At 45.0% G+C, this 17664-nt stretch overlaps 1 protein-coding gene across 3 annotated transcripts in view; it reads right to left on the bottom strand.

The window, feature by feature from the left end:
- Positions 1-2592: 2592 nt before the first annotated feature.
- ralgps1 (Ral GEF with PH domain and SH3 binding motif 1) overlaps positions 2593-17664 on the bottom strand; it is a 342472-nt gene continuing 327400 nt past the window's right edge. For 2 of the 3 annotated variants that reach the window (XM_039764462.1, XM_039764461.1), the window contains exons 16-21: positions 17542-17622; positions 11181-11289; positions 6487-6579; positions 4838-4943; positions 4489-4580; positions 2593-3650 (exon numbers count right to left, since the gene is read on the bottom strand). In XM_039764462.1, the coding sequence (XP_039620396.1) occupies positions 3621-3650; positions 4489-4580; positions 4838-4943; positions 6487-6579; positions 11181-11289; positions 17542-17622 (511 nt within the window). In that variant the 3' untranslated portion in view covers positions 2593-3620. The remainder of the gene's footprint in view (positions 3651-4488; positions 4581-4837; positions 4944-6486; positions 6580-11180; positions 11290-17541; positions 17623-17664) is intronic. The other variant, XM_039764463.1, reaches the window with a different exon arrangement.

Below are 17664 nucleotides of genomic sequence, written 5' to 3'. Positions count from 1 at the left end.
CTGAGTTTTGAAGAGCAAGTCAATTAAAATGAACTAGCCAACCCGCGGCGTAGCATACGGCGCATAATTATCAACGTGAACAGTCAACATGGCTCACAGCTGCATTTGGACTGTAGCACAAAGCGAGTGAGGATGTGGGGGCAGGCACGTGAGCAAGCAGTGCGCATACCTGGAGAGCGAGGGTGGACGCGGGAGGAGGGCGAGAGTTGGCGGGCAGGGCACTGTCGTGCGTACCCCATGGTCGGGCGACTTGGTCGATTATATATACAGTGGAACTTCGGTTAACGACCATAATTCATTCCAAAGCTCTGGTTGTAACCCGATTTTGTCATGAACCGAAGTAATTTCCCCCATAAGATTGTATGTAAATACAATTAATCCGTTCCAGACCATATGAACTGCATGTAAATATATATATTTTTAAGTTTTTAGGCACAAATATAGTTAATTATACCACAGAATGCACAGCATAATAGTAAACTAAATGTAAACACATTGAATAAGACTAAGAAAACCTTGAACAACAGAGAAAACTAACACTGCAAGAGTTCACGCTATAGCCTTACGACCCGCTCGCTAAAAACACTTTTTTTAAGTTTTAAGCACAGGGAAAAAAATGAACATTTGAAAAATCCGTAATTTAATAAACAACCAAGAAAAGTAACATTGCAATAATGCACGCGCGCTCCTGTGTGTGTGTGTGTGTGTGTGTGTGTGTGTCTCTCTCTCGCGAGCGCGCCTGTGTGTGTGTCTCTCATGTGGACTGTAGCACAGACGAAAGCGACTGAGGCTGTGTTTGGTGAGTTGTTGCGTGCAGGCACATGAGCAGGCAGTGCACATGCCTTGAGAGCGGCGGTGGACGCAGGAGGAGGGTTAGAGTTGGTGGGCGGGGCTCTGTCGAGCATATCCCATGACGCACGAGGAGGGTTAGAGTTGGTGGGCGGGGCTCTGTCGAGCGTATCCCATGACGCAGGAGGAGGGTTAGAGTTGGTGGGCGGGGCTCTGTCGTGTGTATCCCATGACGCACGAGGAGGGTTAGAGTTGGCGGGCGGGGCTCTGTCGAGCGTATCCCATGACGCAGGAGGAGGGTTAGAGTTGGCGGGCGGGGCTCTGTCGAGCGTATCCCATGGTCTTACAGTTGGCAGGTGGGGCTCTGTGAGTTGGCAGGCGTGGCTCTCTGTCTTGTGTGCCCTCAGTGAATTATATATATAGATTCAAAAGAAGTTAATTAGCAGCAGAAACAGATGTCACTAATTAAGAACAGGGTCAGAATGAAAACCTGCAGCAACTGCGGCCCCCCTCCAGGACCGTAGTTGGGGGACGCATGCTCTAGATCAGTGTTTCCCAAACTCGGTCCTGGGGACTCCCTGTGGCTGCAGGTTTTTGTTCCCACCAGCTTCTGTTTTTAATTGAACTCCTGGGCTAATTAACTGAACTGATATTTCCCAAGTTCTGTGTTTAGGGAACAATATAGAAATTAGAAAACTAAGTTTGTTAAAAAAAATATTAAAATGTACGAAGCAGTTATATAGGAATAACGTATTTTTTCTTTGTAACAGTATTTTCATCTTGATTTTCATTCTACTTTTCAAGGTGTTCTAATTGTTTAATTAATCCATTATTTACTAATTAGTGGGTCTGACGCTAAAGCAGTTGCAGCCTTTGATTATTCAGTGTTGTTTGCCAGCGTGTCTGCTCTGCTTCTTTTAAATTGTCATTATTAAGATACAATGAAGGGGGAAAAACTGCACAGAGAAAGGGCAAAGTATAATGGAATCAACAAAAGAGAGTTGAGCATTTAAATCGATAGCAAAAGCAGAAATATTTCTAAATGTCTTATAAATGTACAAATCCTGCTGCTGTACTTTACTGAATGTCGAATAAAAGAAAAAAAAAAAGCCCCTGCTAATTAAATGAGCTCAGTGTTATCAGGTGTTGTCCCAGAAGCTATTTAAATAAATAAAACACATAAATAAATAAATATATATACACTGGCACTATGGTCTGAACACACATCAGAATGACTAAAAAGGAAGACATTTTTTAAAAAGGAAAAAAAAAAAGTTCTTACTTGGCAGTCCCAGTGCGGCGCCCCTATGCAGACATCTCGCTGTTGGTATGAAGGACCCCCAGTCACGTTTCTTGACCCCACAGTTTGCTGAACGAATGCCAGGATGAACTGCAGAGGTCTTGAAAAAGAAGGGCCCACTCTTTGCATAAACTTCATGTCACTGTCAATAAAATGCTTCTGAACGGCTCGTAATTCTACTTTAGTGTACCACAGAAACATCTGACAGAAAGATCTAACAACACCGAAGCAGCAGACTTTATGAAAACCAGCACTTGGGGTCATTCTCCAAACCTCTGGCCACCACTGTACGATGGTGTGGTTTCATAAACCTTCTCCTAATATGTAAACCTTTGTTTTTCTCTATGCCATAATTGTGAATTAATGACAGAGTTGATCCAATCGGCGTTATCCCGCTTTATCCCACTGGGGGGGCGAGTCACAGTAGCCAATGGCACGGGGCAGCACCCCACCCGCCGCAGGTGATATTTGACATGACTACATAAAGCACCGGTTCATAGATATTGTACATCAAATATTACATTTTAATTTAAAACAATATGCATTCACACACAAAGATACAACAGAAGTGAGTGTACAGTATACGGTATATGCCCACAACACACAGATGCACGCAGACCCTCTGCCTGCCTGTAACCTGCGAGGCGGGGGTCCGGATGCCTGATCAGACATGTCGGGTGGTGGTGGTGGTGGTGGTGGGGGGTCGCGGTCATCCCTTATTTCGTTAGGCCCGTTCACTGGGTGTTGTTTTTCACCTAAACCGTTGCTTTGATCGATTGGTCGTTGCTCAATAAAGTGCCTTTGAATGAAGCTGCTGGCACTGGGATTGGTTTGGGGGGGTATGGGTGGAAACACTTTAGGTTGGGGGGGGCCAGTCTATGTCCCAGAACGCTGCATACACCCCTCTACTCTCACACACACACACACACACACACGCACTTAAGGTAGGCAGGCCAGTCGCTCGCCGCCCTGCTCGCCTCTTCTGCCCGCTGCTAGCTCCTTGCCATCCATCTAACACTGTCGACAAGCTTTGTGCGGCACAAAGACTTCTTTGATTCTCTCCGACTTGTTTTTTTTTTGTTTTTTGTTTGTGTTTTGTTTTTTTTCCCCAAAACCCAACATGGGCTAAAACAACATCGTTTGGTTACGTAGATCAACATAACAAAACAATACCGAGTCAATTTGGGCACGAAACTCCGTTTAAGGTCTCTGAGTCGAACTCGCAGATCATTATTAAAAAGAAAAAAATCAAATAAATAAATAATAAAAAAAAAAAACAAGTTAGCGCAGGGAGACATTCACATCTTCTTAAGTCCTGCAGTTGTCCGACTCATGGCAGGTTCACCTTTAGTAAAATCAGGAACATCGACAAGTTGAACTAGTCCATTAAAAAAAACAAAAGTGCAGTGCATCCCGGCCGGGAGTTCCGAGTCACCGCTTTCTTCCTCTTCTTTTTTTTTTATGTCTCTTGCTCTCTGTTTCTCCAGCGGGTACGTGTTTGGCACTTCATCCCCAAATCATTGTGTTGGGTTTATTCAAAGGTCATAAGGTTGGCAGGTATCTGAGGGAGAGAACGAGAAAAGTGAAAGGTCATCAAAGCAAGGCGATGAGCTCCATTCCCAGCGCCAGCCGAGCTTCGGGACTCACCGTCGTGCTGGCCGCCCCGATGCTGCATTCACATGCTATCGGACGGACGGGAGATTCCAGTTTCCGAGTCGGAAATTGCACGTGAACGCCATACAAACTCAGAGCTACAAGTCAGACAGTTTGGAGAAAACAAAGCTACCAGAATTCCAATAGGGTCCAGCTGCAGACCTCCGTTGAAAAGTCAATTAAATTGCACTCATTCTCTGACTTTAGCGTTACGCGATATGCCCGGTTATCTGTGTCTGTCTCAGCTCACCCATTTTAACACAGGTGCTCTCTGGTTAGGATTAGGGCTGTGGGAGGAGCCCCCTGTCAAGGGGTGTGTCTTACAGTGGGTGTGTCATGTAGTGTGACTGCTCACCTTAGTCGGCTGTATACAGTAGTCTCTCTGTAACTGTGGGCGATGAGACCTGCCCAAAACCGGGTAGAACAGCAAACCCGACACAGAATTTAATTTTCATTCACATACTGTACATGATAAACTTTATCATAGAAACTTTTAAGTGCTAAAAGACACACAGTACGTCATTAGCAACATTAAATAATAACAAAATAAACTGTACATTATTATACTTGTATGCTCTATCTGTTCCTCTCTCCCTCTCTCGAATGAACGCGTCAGCACAGCAAAAATGACGTCCGACACAGAGGCACGGCACACGTGTGTACAGAATGCGGCGATGCGGACATGGCGGCGTGTATCCAAAATGGTGAAAACATTTGCTCAGAATGGCGAGCAATTTGAAACTCACCTGTGGCCTGGAGCTCCTGCACGCATCTTCCAGATGTTTGTGCCAAAGTATTGCGTGAAAGCGGGAGGCCGTCTGGAACTTGTAAACGTTGCCTGGGAAGAGAAAAACAAAAGACAACTTAGAATAAAATAAAATAACACAACGTATAGGCCTGTGCCAATAAGACAATAAAACAAGGGCTCAGAGTGCCCACTGCCGGCCAGGACACACAGCTGGTCTGCAAGAGTCTCAGTGCCAGTTTAGACATTTAGACTCCCCTCACACATTAAACTGGGGGCCGTCTAGATGGGCTTTAATTTCACACTGGCCAGCATTTATTGATTTAAAGTTTAGAATGCCCGCTGTGTACCTTTGTCTGGGTCGTTCAACTGGAAGATGTCCGGATGTTCAGGGTCATCTGGCAAAACGGGCATCCACCCCAAAATAGAGACCTTCTTACTGGGTGTGGACTTATACTGCAAGAGGAGAAATGGAAGAAAAATGTCAGAACCTCCGACAGGACCCACACTGGTGGTCAGCGGGCAACTGGGGAGTGAGACAGCATATACATGGGCACCTGGAAATTACAAAGGAGGAAGATTTGGAAGAAAATCCTTGGTGTGTTCACTAGTCAACCATTAGATGGCACTGGTGCTGTCTGGGATTTCAGGATCAGAGCTTTGAAGGATGTTGGGGCTGTGGCAATGGTGGGGGTACCTTGTGCTCACTGTTGGCAGGGTGGAAAATGAATAATGAAATGAAATTATAAAAGATGGTATAAGAAAGGCACTAATAATTGATAGAGAGAAAGCAATGACGCTACATGATAGGCGGATAACGTACACAGAAAGGAGAATGTGAAAAGCACTAAATATTAGGTCAATGTGAGACTCACAACATGGGTAACTGGTATACATGATAGACAGGAAAGGCACTATATAATAGATAGATGTGAAAGGCACTATATAATTAATAGATAGATAGATGTGAAAAGCACTACAGTATATAATTATTAGATATGAAAGACACTATATAATAGATATATTGATATATAGATAGGAAACACACTATATCATAAATATGTGAAAGGCACTATATAATAAATATATAGGAAATGCACTATAGATAAATGTGAAAGGCACTATATAATAGATTCATTCATTCCTCCACCCTGCTTTTCCTTACATTGCTCCCATTAGTGTTATTCCTACTAGTGTTGATGATCCTGTTAAATGTGTTGAAATTATTTCTGTGTTTGTGGTTTATTTAAATTCACATTCTAATCCTTGTTACTGATGGGCTTCTCCAGTATGTTTGGAGTTGTTGTTATTTAAGAGTTGCCATTCCACATCCCATGGACCACATTTTTTCTTCTTTCTTTATATTTTTTTTTAACTCTAAACTCTGACACCTTTGACAGGCCCATTCCATGGAGTTCTGCTCTTCTACTGCAGGTGGCACCAGTGGCTGAAATTGTGCCGTTTTCTGGGGTTTGCCAGTTTTCAGAGGGCTGAAGTCTTTCTTTTCAGTACCTAGGAGTGTGACAGTGCTGACCCCCTACCACCCCCCCTAATTACAAGTTAATGTTTCTTCTTATTGTGCTTGCATCTTATGAGCCCTGTTTACACGCCAGTCATGTGACAAGGCACTCTCTTAGCTGCAAGTGACATCTGTGTTTACTGGCACTAATAAGCCTAACACAATAGCTGGAACTACAGGTGATAAGGGGCACTGGCACAGCAGCTGGCAGCATTGGTGCCACACGGTGCTGACAGTGCAGTTCACTTCCTGGCCAGGATGTGTCAACACTGTAAGACTCTGAGCAGAGCACAGCAAAAGCAGAACATGGATAAATGAACAAAATGGCATCAACTTAGAGCTGCTGGTGTGTAAAAGGGCAGAGCCCACACTACAAGGGTTCTGTGCCTCCATCATCTCCTCCTCCTCCTCCTTGTCCCCTTCACACTGAGCTAACTGTGAGCCATTTTGGCCGGGACAGAGTCTCATATGGTGTCTTACGTGCTTTCTCTCAGTTGCCCTCAGTGCTTTTGCTCCATAATAGATGAGCGTTGTGCCGGACAGCGTGATCCAGTAGCGGGTCCAGGACGGGAGCTGAAAGGAGAAGAAGAACAGACGTTGAGATGTGCTGGTCATAGCGTCTCAGGGTGGTCCAGATCTAATTATGCAAATTTCATTACGCTATAACTTACTAAGTTTATTACATAGATAATCACCCAAAAAATCCCTGACCATCGAGAAGTGTGCGAAGTGACGACATGAAGAATCGTCTTTACACCGAACTGGAATCGTCCACACATAAATCAAAGTCATCCAGATGATCTGGATCTGCATAATTAGATCTGGACCACCCTGTACAGTATCTCCTGCCCCATTATGACTCATCCTAGCTGTGCGGTTCAATAACATACGGTGTTTGCCTCATGCAAGGCGCCATATTCAGTAAATGCATTGTACTTTTGGCAGAAAGCTCATTGGTTGCCAGCTGTCATGTGCACAAGACCCACCCCAGGGTTATGACTCGAGATAAGACAAGTCAAACCTGTTGGATTTTATTGAAGCAAGCAGATGTGCGACTACACAACTACAACTGACTCATTAAGGTCATGTAAAAGAATGGGAAAGGCACTATATGCTCTACATTGCAAAAGTATTGGGGACCCCCTTCCAAATTATTGAATTCAGGCGTTCCAATCACTTCCATGGCCACAGGTGTATAAACTCAAGCACCTCGGCATGCAGACGGCTTCTACAAACATTTGTGAAAGAATGGGTCGCTCTCTGTCAGGCGCTCAGTGAATTCAAGCGTGGTACAGTGATAGGATGCCACCTGTGCCATTCGTGAAATGTGCTCGCTACTAAATATTCCACGGTCGACTGTTAGTGGTATTATGACAAAGTGGAAACAATTGGGAACAACAGTAACTCAGCCACCAAGTGGTAGGCCACGTCAAATCACAGAGCGGGGACAGCGTATGCTGAGGTGGGCAGAAGTCGCCAACTTTCTGCAGAGTCCATAGCTACAGACCTACAAAAGCTCAGAACAGTGCATAGGGAGCTTCATGGAATGGGGTCTCCATGGTCGAGCAGCTGCAGCCAAGCCTGACATCACCAAGTGCAATGCACCCCGTCCGATGCAGTGGTGTGAAGCCCACCAGATGCCACTGGACTCTGGAGCAGTGCAGACGTGTCCTCTGGAGTGACGAATCACGCAATCCGATGGACAAGTCTGGCCAGGAGAACGGGACTCGCCCGACTGCATTGTGCCAAGTCTAAAGTGTGGTGGAGGGGGGATTATTGTGTGGGGTTGGGCTGGGCCGCCTTTAGCGCCAGTGAAAGGAACTCTTAATGCTTCAGTATACAAAGCCATTTTGGGCAACTTCAAGTTTGGGGATGGCAACGCGACTGCACTGCACCAGTGGGCACAGCAAGGTGTATAAAGAAATGGAGGAGCAGGTTTGGGGTGGATAAACTGCACTGAGCCCCTTTGGGATGAATTCGAGCAGAGGCCGAGAGCGAGCCAGGCCTTCTCGTCTGACCTCAGTGCCTGACCTCACAAATGCTCTTCTGGTCACAAATCCCATAAACACACTCCGACACACCAGAAGAGTTAAAGCTGTTAGAACTACAAAGGGTGGGCCAACTCCATATTAAAGCCTCTGGATTAAGAATGAGATGTCATTAAAGTTCATGTGTGTGTAAAGGCAGGCGTCCCGATACTTTTGTAAATAAAAACCATTATTATTATAATTAAATGAAGGCTATGATCGAAAATCACAGGGAAAGTCGTGTAATGTGACATGGCCTTAACATGCCTGTGCCAGTCCTAACCTCATGCAAGCATTTGCAGTTAGTTGTACTTGCTGTTGTCTTCTTGTCGGGGGGCTGCCTTTGTGTCGGTACAGTAATAATCGTCACTTAGGTGTTAGTGTTGTTAATTATTTGGCTTTGCCTGAAGGAGGACCAGGAGTACCAAGTAAGAATAATGACGTCCTTATGAAGAAGCTGTCGTGGATGGGCGGTTTGGGGTGGCACTGCCTACTCTGCCCTACCAAATGTCACTCGTCTTCTAGCCCCGGGTCTCTTAAGTTTTGGCAAAATGGCACCTCTAGTGTTTGGGGAGGTTACGTCTTTTTTGCCTTGTAGTCCCTTATTTGTATTTAGTCAAAAATATACAGTACTTGTTCTTTAGGATGTATCTATTTTCTAGATATTATGTTTTATATAATATTCTGAATTAGTTCATGGAGTCTCCTTTCTAATTGGGTTTTGGTGAAATTATATTTGTTCTCTTTGGAACTCACTGAATTTTTCCATTTAATGAATAAAGTCTTCAAAAGTTAAGTTCCTTTTTTGGTTCCTTTGACGTTTACTGTGAAATGACACTACAGTATACAGTCATATGAAAAAGTTTGGGAACCCCTCTCAGCCTGCATAATAATTTACTCTCCTTTCAAAAAAAAAAAAAAGATAACAGTGGTATGTCTTCCATTTTCTAGGAACATCGGAGTACCGGGGTGTAGTATTTAGTTGTATGAAATGTGAAAAACTGGCTGTGCACAAATGTGGGTCCCCTTGTCATTGTGCTGATCTGAATGCCTGTCACTGCTCAATGCTGATTACTTGGTTGGATGAACTCGTCAAGCCTTGAACTTCATAGACAGGAGTGTCCAGTCATGAGTGGTCAAAGGTATTTAAGGCGGTCAATTGCAAGTTGTGCTTCCTTCCCTTTGACTCTCCTCTGAAGAGTGACAGACAGCATGGGATCCTCAAAGCAACTCTCAAAAGGTCTGAAAACAAAGATTGTTGAGTCTCCTGGTTTAGGTGAAGGCTACAAAAAGCCATCTCAGAGGTTTAAACTGTCAGTTTCAACTGTAAGGAGTGGAATCAGGACATGGAAGGCCACAGGCACAGTTGCTGCTAAACCAACCCAGCAGGTCTGGCAGGCCAAGAAAAATACAGGAGCGGCATATGAGCAGGATTGTGAGAATGGTTACAGACAACCACAGGTCACCTCCAAAGACCTACAAGAACATCTCACTGCTGATGGTGTATCTGGACATCGTTCTACAATTCAGCCCATCTGTATGGCAGGGTGATGAGAAAGAAGCCCTTCCTGCACTCACACCACAAACAGAGTCGCTTGTTGTATGTAAATGTTCACTTAGACAAGCCAGACTCATGTGCTTTGGACTGATGAGACAGAAATTGAGTTATTTGGTCAGAATAAAAAGCAATTTGCATGGCAGAAGAAGAACACCGCATTCCAAGAAAAACACATGCTGCCTACTGTCACATTTGGTGGAGGTGCCATCATGCTGTGGGGCTGTGTGGCCAGTTCAGGGACTGGGGCCTTTGTTAAAGTCGAGGGTCAGATGAATTCAACCCAATATCAACAAATTCTTCAGGATAATGTTCACGCATCAGTCAGAAAGTTGAAGTTATGCAGGGGTTGGATATTCCAACAAGACAATGACCCAAAACACAGTTCGAAATCTACAAAGGCATTCATGCAGAGGGAGAAGTCCAATGTTCTGGAATGGCCGTCACAGTCACCAGACTTGAATATCATCGACAATCTTTGTGATGATTTGAAGCAGACTGTCCATCAAATTGAACTGAACTGGAGAGATTTGGTATGAAGAATGGTCAGAAATACCTCCATCAGAGTCCAGACACTCATCACAGGCTATAGGAGGACAGCGTCGAGAGGCTCAAAGGAGCAAAAGGAGGCTCAGCTAAGTATTGATGTCATATCTCTGTTGGGGGGCACACATTTATGCACCTGTCTAATTTTGTTATGATGCATACAGTGATCCCCCCTCGATCACGGGGGTTGTGTTCCAGAACCCCCCGCGAAAGGTGAAAATCCGCAAAGTAAAAACCATACGTTTATATTGTTACGCTTGGGTCACAGATTTGCACAGAAACACAGGAGGTTGCAGAGACAGGGACTTTAAAACACTGCAAACAAACATTTGTCTCTGTTTCAAAAGTTTAAACTGTGCTCCATGACAAGACAGAGATGACGGTTCCATCTCACAATTAAAGGAATGCAAACATATCTTCCTCTTCAAAGGAGTGTGCGTCAGGAGCAGAGAATGTCAGAGAGGCAGAGAGAGAAAAGCAAACAATCAAAAATCAATAGGTGCCGTTTGGGCTTTTAAGTATGCAACGCATATCGTATATCATTGGGGAGTTTTAATTGATGTGTGATACGTGCGCTGATTGGGTAGCTTCTCAGCCATCCGCCAATAGCGTCCCTTGTATGAAATCAACTGGGCAAACCAACTGAGGAAGCATGTACCATAAATTAAACGACCCATTGTCCGCAGAAATCCGCGAACCAGTGAAAAATCCGTGATATATATTTAGATAGGCTTGAGGGATCACTGTATTGCATATTTTGTGTTAATCCAATAAACTTCATGTCACTGCTGAAATACGATTATTTCCACTCGGCATGCCAGATATTAACAGGAAGTTGGTACTTTGAAAGCGCAGCCAATGAGAAACAAAAATCCAAAGAATTAAGAGGGGTTCCTAAACTTTTTCATATGACTGTATACTATTAATATCAAGGCTGACCCACATATTAGGGGGCTGGAGTGGGGGACCCCTTGTTAACACTCAATAGAAATGGTCCCAGTGGGTACACCCAAAAACGCCCCCACTTTGGCCCACCAGCTACTTACTGTTGGCTTGCGCCCCTCCTTCAGCAGGGTCTTCCGTCTTAGTGGGCCCTCAATGGTGATGACTCCCTGTGTGCTTCCTGCCAAGCAGCTGGGGCAGGTGCCCATGGGGCTGTGGTTTGGGGATGAGAGACAAAGTGAGAAGGAACGTTTCGAGTCAAAGTTGGCGGCGGGGGAGGCGCGAGAGAAACATATAAGCAACCAGTGCCCCATTGCCCCCGACCACCACCATACACTTGTGATCCAGGAGAGCCCACCCACCCCCACCAAAGAAGTTTCAAAGTCACTTTCCTAAAAGAAGAAATCAGTTGAGAAACAGCGCCCCTCCATGGCACACTTGGATATGGCATGGACAGACAACACAGAGAGGAGGCATGGATTAGAGCAGCCACAAAGACAGATGAGGAGCCCGTGAAGTTCTGTAGGTCAGCAGGACGAGTCCCGTGTAGGCTGTTAGGTCACTCCGGGGAAGAAGAATCTGCCTGTTTTGGGAGGAGAAGCTGTGACGGGATGGGCGAGCACAGCGAGGCTGGCAGACAGGATGCTCTTAAGTAAGAGGCGCTGATTGGCCTTTGAAGCAGAAACAGATTTTCCTTTAACCTCATTGGCTGAAAAGGGCTGCTTTTTGTAATCCCAAGGCACCGAGTTCAGGCAGAATGAGCAGCTGGTTGGGGATTGGGGGCAGTGCCCTGAGGAAATTGCTCAGCCACAGCAATTGGTGCCATGACGTGGAAATGTTCGAGAGTGGGATGAGTGAAGTGTCCGGCCCCAATAACTGTCCCATACGTTTACGGAAAAGTTGCCCCCAACAACTGGCCTCCCACATTTCACAACTTGTTGATAGAGTATTGATTGAGATTGAGATTGAGTAGGTTACAGAAATGTAAATAATGCACCTAATGTTTTTATAGCTTCTAATTTATTTTGGTTGAATAAATGTTAAAACTGCCAAAAAAATTAAACACACCTTTTGCAGGTGGAACATTTTTCACCAACCGCAGATTCCATCTACCGTTCTCTTTGAAAACACGTAAATGTGCTTGTCTTCATCCACCAATTTTCTTTTAATACAGAAATTCTGTAATTAAAAATCTTTTTTTTTTTTTATTGGTCTTGTGTAATATTCTACATTTCTGAGATACTGAATTTTGAGTTTTCATTACCTGCAGGCCATAATCAGCAAAACGAAAAGAAACAAACCCTTGAAATGAATCCCTCTGTGTGTAATGAGTCTATATAATATAGGAGTTTCATTGTTTGAATGGAATTACTGAAATAAAATCACTTTTCAATGATACTGTAATTTATTGAGATGCACCTGCAAATTGTGTCACAGATGTCTGGGGTTCTTACCTGGCCAGGTTGCCAGGAAGGACTGGAAGGGGACATGTATAGATTCCGGGCAACGAGGGGGCAACCGCCCTGGACTAAGAGAGGATCACGGGAGAAGAGGGAAAAGATTTTAACCCGTTGGGACCCATGGCCACCGCCAGGGGGCGCCTTAAGCCTCGTTGGACCCGGAGAACTGTTACTTCCGCCACACCAGGCAAGATGGCGGATGAACCTGCCAGGGATGCCTAGAGTGCTTCCGGTGCAAAGGGCAGCAGTTTCCGACACACCAGGAAGTGCTGCCGGAAGGCCGTCATCAGCCACTTGGAGTACATCCGATGCCGGAATAAAAGGGGCTGCCCTCTTACAGTCGAGGAGCTTGGGTTGGGAGTGGAAGCAGGACAAAGCTCCCAGGAGGAGAGTAGAGGCGGCTAAGGACTGAGAGATAAAGAAGTTCATTGTGGGGATTATTGCCGAGTGCTTTGTGTGGTGTTTGGGACTGTAAACCTGAGGGTATTGATGACAAATAAACGTGTGAGTTTTATAAAGATGTGGTTTCCGACTGGTGGTGTCCAGGCAAGTCTCACAATTGATATAGCACTGTCTGCGAGACGCTGCTTGTTCTTCAGCAAACGCACGCTGTGTAAGGCTGGATACATTAAATGGAGTAACAGTGCTGACCAAAAAACTGTGCAAAATCCACTAACACTAGTTCTATGGAAGGTTATTTTGATATTTAAAATAAGGGGCGAGTCAAAATTATGTTAACATTTGAATGGCGGGAACAATTTATTCGCTTTTTGCTGCTCTCGTGGTACATTAGCAGACATTTCTGAAATTGTTGATTTTCTCTTTTCTAAGAATTCTGGTCAAATGTTTTGGGGTCCTGAGCAGATCAACATCGTTCTTTATTTTCAGATACTGTATGATGGACATCGGTTGTTTTGGCTCATTTTGTATCTCATTGTCCATCCATCCGTTTTCCAACCCGCTGAATCCCTGGTCTCCTAACTGCGAGGCAGCAGCGCTACCACTGTGCCACCATGCCGCCCTGTATCTCATTGTTTGGCTGCTAATTAAGGAAAAACAAAGCAATTAAGGGGTCTGAATTTAAGAGCAAGTCAATTAGAATTAGTTTAAAAGAAGTTAATTAGCAGCAAAAATAGGTCACTCATTATGAAAACGGTTAGAATGAAAACCTGCAGCCACGGTGGTCGCCCAGGACCGGAGTTGGCGTCCCCTGATTTACAGGAACGTCTCAACCTGTTTGCCATCATGTTCAACACAGGTGGCACTTAAATTGTACATAAGTATAGACATAGCAGCACCATAAGTGTTCACAGAATTTGGAGTCACCCTGTAAAATCAAAATAAAAAAAAAAAAAACAATAAAATACAGGTAATAATAATAATAATACAAAAAAAAACTTTAAATGACTGAAGGTAGGTGATAGGAAAAATATCTGAGGTGAAGTGTGAGGAGTGAAATGTGGGGGGGATGAAATTGTATCGGGGCAAAATGTGGGGGGCAACTTTTCCGGATCCCAGTATCCTCACAGTTAGAAGCCGCTCCCTAAGCCTAAGCCTTGCTGGAGTCGTGTACATTTGTGGGATGGCAGGTGGAAGTCATTGAAGATTTAACTGTAGATCTCCTTACGGTTTCGGCAAAAAAAGTTTCAAGCCCAACCACAAGTAGCAAAACCGATACTTCTAGTGGGGCTGGTAGATGTTTGGACTGCACAGAGGAACAAGTTCCACCAATGATTAGAACACTGAATCAGTGCTTTCCTGATGCTGCCTTCCATGTGTCCCCGATTCCAGCAATGAATAATTCTCAATAACCAAACGCAAAATTTGTTGGGGATTTTAATATCAAAGTAATTACTGGAGTTTTGGCTTCATCTCATCTGAGACTTCAGAGAGACAAAGACAATCCGTGTTGCTTGATCCAAGAGTCTGCAAACCTCCTCATCAATTACTGGATTACTAAGGTGTAGAATATTAGACTGCCCTGCCAACAACCACAAACCCGAAACTTAAAGTCAGTGGAGGGAGGGCTTAGTCACTTTTTAGGTCCCTAATGTTAATATCCCATCTTCTTGCCTAATCTTAAATAGTATTAATTTAAACCCTCATCTTAAGATTTTATAACCCTAATTTACACTACGGTGGCACGGTGGGTAGCGCTGCTGCCTTGCAGTTAGGAGACCCTTAAGGGTTCACTTCCCTAGTCCTTGCTCCGTGGAGTTTGCATGTTCTCTCCGTGTCTGCGTGGGTTTCCTCCCACAGTCCAAAGAGGTTAGGTGGATTGGCGATTCTAAATTGTGCTCGGTGTGTGGGTGTGGGTGTGTGTGTCCTGCGGTGGGTTGGCACCCTGCCCAGGATTGGTTCCTGCCTTGTGCCCTTTGTTGGCTGGGATTGGCTCCAGCAGACCCCCGTGACCCTGTGTTTGGATTCAGCGGGTTGGAAAATGAATGGATGGATGGAATTTACACTACTAAAAAAAACCCTAACATTTTATCTTGAATTTTGGAAGTTTTTAATACTCTATTATTCTTAGATGCCCTTGATAGCTTTTAACCCTTAAACCGCCACATACTTGGGGGGTTAATGCACCCCTGGATGCCAAATACTTTTTTGCTGCACTTTTTAAAGAAACGTCACAATTCACAAAGAAAATGTGAAATTTTAATGGAACCCATATTTTTTTTTTTTCATGCAAAGAGCATCACAATTACTGCAACACTGATTATTTTACACAATGCCAATGAACTGTAAAAACTATTAAAAAAACTACTGCAACAATCTATTATTATATGTACAAGGCGCCACTGATGCTATTGATGAAATTCAGTAAATCACCGACTGTGCCAACTGTGCTTGTACTGGGCACACGCAAGCACACAGAAGTAAGCGTCTAGTGCAGCGGTTGAGTCCCAGGGACGGTGATGCTGCACTGCTGCCGGGGCTGGCAGTGGTAATGAGCAAGCGGGCTGCTCAACGAATACATGGCACTGACTTATCAGCTCTGGTGTGCTGGCCAAATGCATTGGGAACCAACTATAGCTGGTTCTGGCAGTTTAAGGGTTAAAACCTAATAGTTGTTTATTTAGAAATTTGTTTTTAACGGTCTTAATTTTGCATTTTTTTCATTTATTAGGCAAATTTTGTACAGTTTTTCAAAATTAATATGAATGCACATAATTAATTTGGTTATTAAACTTCATAGAGTAGCACTATAGAGTTGTTAATCTTCTCAATCCTTGTGGTAAATGTTGGTTTGTGGATAGTAGACAGGATGCTGTCTACACAGTTGGTGTGTGCCAGTGCCCTGTTTGTCCTCTAGGGGCCATTCATCTCTACAAACCCTAAGCCTAACCCTTGGATTCATTCATCTTTGACTGTAGTGGGCAGACCACCAGGGCCTGGAGACACACCAGTTGGTAGACACTTTTCTAACTTGGTGCAGCACTTACAAATAAAGACTGCAGCCCAATTGGGTTCAGATCCGAAAGGACACGCTTCTCAGGTGGCCATTGACTGTCCAAGGGGGTGGGAATATCTGGAGCGGTCGGCTGGAACAGCGGCCTCAGGAGTGCCATGGTTTTGGGCACAGACACAGCACTTAGACAGCACTGTGGATGTACCTTCCAGGCTGCTGACCCCCCAAACACTTTTGAGTCAGGGGGGAGTATGGTAAACAAGTTGCCTGTGCTGCTGGGGGAACAGAGTGAGATGGAGTAGGAAGAAAGGGACAAAGCAGCTTTTGTCACCGCTAAAGACCTGACTGGAGTTCTGATAGCAACTGCAGTTGACGCCAACAAGTCCCTTTAGGGCCACATACCACCAGTTTGACATCCATCCATCCATCCATTTTCTAACCCGCTGAATCCGAATAGGGTCACGGGGGTCTGCTGGAGCCAATCCCAGCCAACACAGGGCACAAGGCAGGAACCAATCCTGGGCAGGGTGCCAACCCACCGCAGGACACACACAAACACACCCACACACCAAGCACACACTTAGGGCCAATTTAGAATCACCAATCCACCTAACCTGCATGTCTTTGGATCGTGGGAGGAAACCGGAGTGCCCGGAGGAAACCCACGCAGAGAACATGCAAACTTCACGCAGGGAGGACCCGGGAAGTGAACCCAGGTCTCCTAACTGCGAGGCAGCAGCGCTACCACTGCGCCACCGTGCCGCCCCCCAGTTTGACATAGAGGGTAATTCCATTCCTCCATCTTTCGCACCCCCAGATCATTAAAAAATGAATTACACCTTTGGGCTGACGGCTGATAGATAAAGAACAGCCAGCCAGGGCTTCATCTGGATACCCCAGTCGCCTAACGTTCAAGGTTGGAGAAGGTGTCCTAAATGGCTAACTAGCCATTTCTCTTCTCTCTTTATCCTATAACAGCTATCCCAATTGGTGAATCAATGCATCCAGAATGTGCCAAGCATGCCTCACCCACCCAGACATTCTCATTTCCTTCCCAGTATTAGCACAGTGTGATGGTGGCAGATCTGTCCAAGAAGTATCACCCAGGCTGGCCAAACCCAAATCCTAAAGTATTTAGGAGCAGACAGCCAACTTGTGACATTGTGCCCACTCAGCTCCAAATCTTTAACCCAGTAAAAGAAAAACAAATGACAGAGAATTCAAAAGGTATGCAACAGTGACATCTAGTGGAAACACCGGAAAGTGCCTCCTCGACATTTTAATTTAATAACTAGAGTGAAACAACAGCAGCAGTCTTCTCCTGCCCACTCGGAATGAAGAAAAAAGAAAAACATAAATAAATAAAGGCAGCCAGAAATAAAGAAACAGAAAGGCACAAAGAATATGGCGACTTAAAACCCCCTCCCTTTAGGACACAGCGGACAGCCATTGAGTAGCTGAAAAGAACCATAGGTGAACTTCAGGGCAGGCATCTAGTGAGAAAGAAGAGACACCAGCATCGATGAGGCCATGCAAGTGACGCATGAGAGTTGATGGCAGACACAGATGGACACACCCACCACCAGGAGGTACCTGTAAACACAGCTCCTGCTCCGCGGGGAGTTCCGCACGGGGACCCGCCAGTTGGGTCCCAGAGTGGCATACAAGCGGCCCCTGTTTGCAGAGTGTAATATCATTAATTCCCAAGCAAAGTGC

This window comes from Polypterus senegalus, chromosome 9 (assembly GCF_016835505.1).
Source record: "Polypterus senegalus isolate Bchr_013 chromosome 9, ASM1683550v1, whole genome shotgun sequence".
Lineage (NCBI taxonomy): Eukaryota > Metazoa > Chordata > Cladistia > Polypteriformes > Polypteridae > Polypterus > Polypterus senegalus.
Note: the sequence above shows the minus strand (reverse complement) of the source record. Positions and strands in the feature narration are given on the sequence as shown.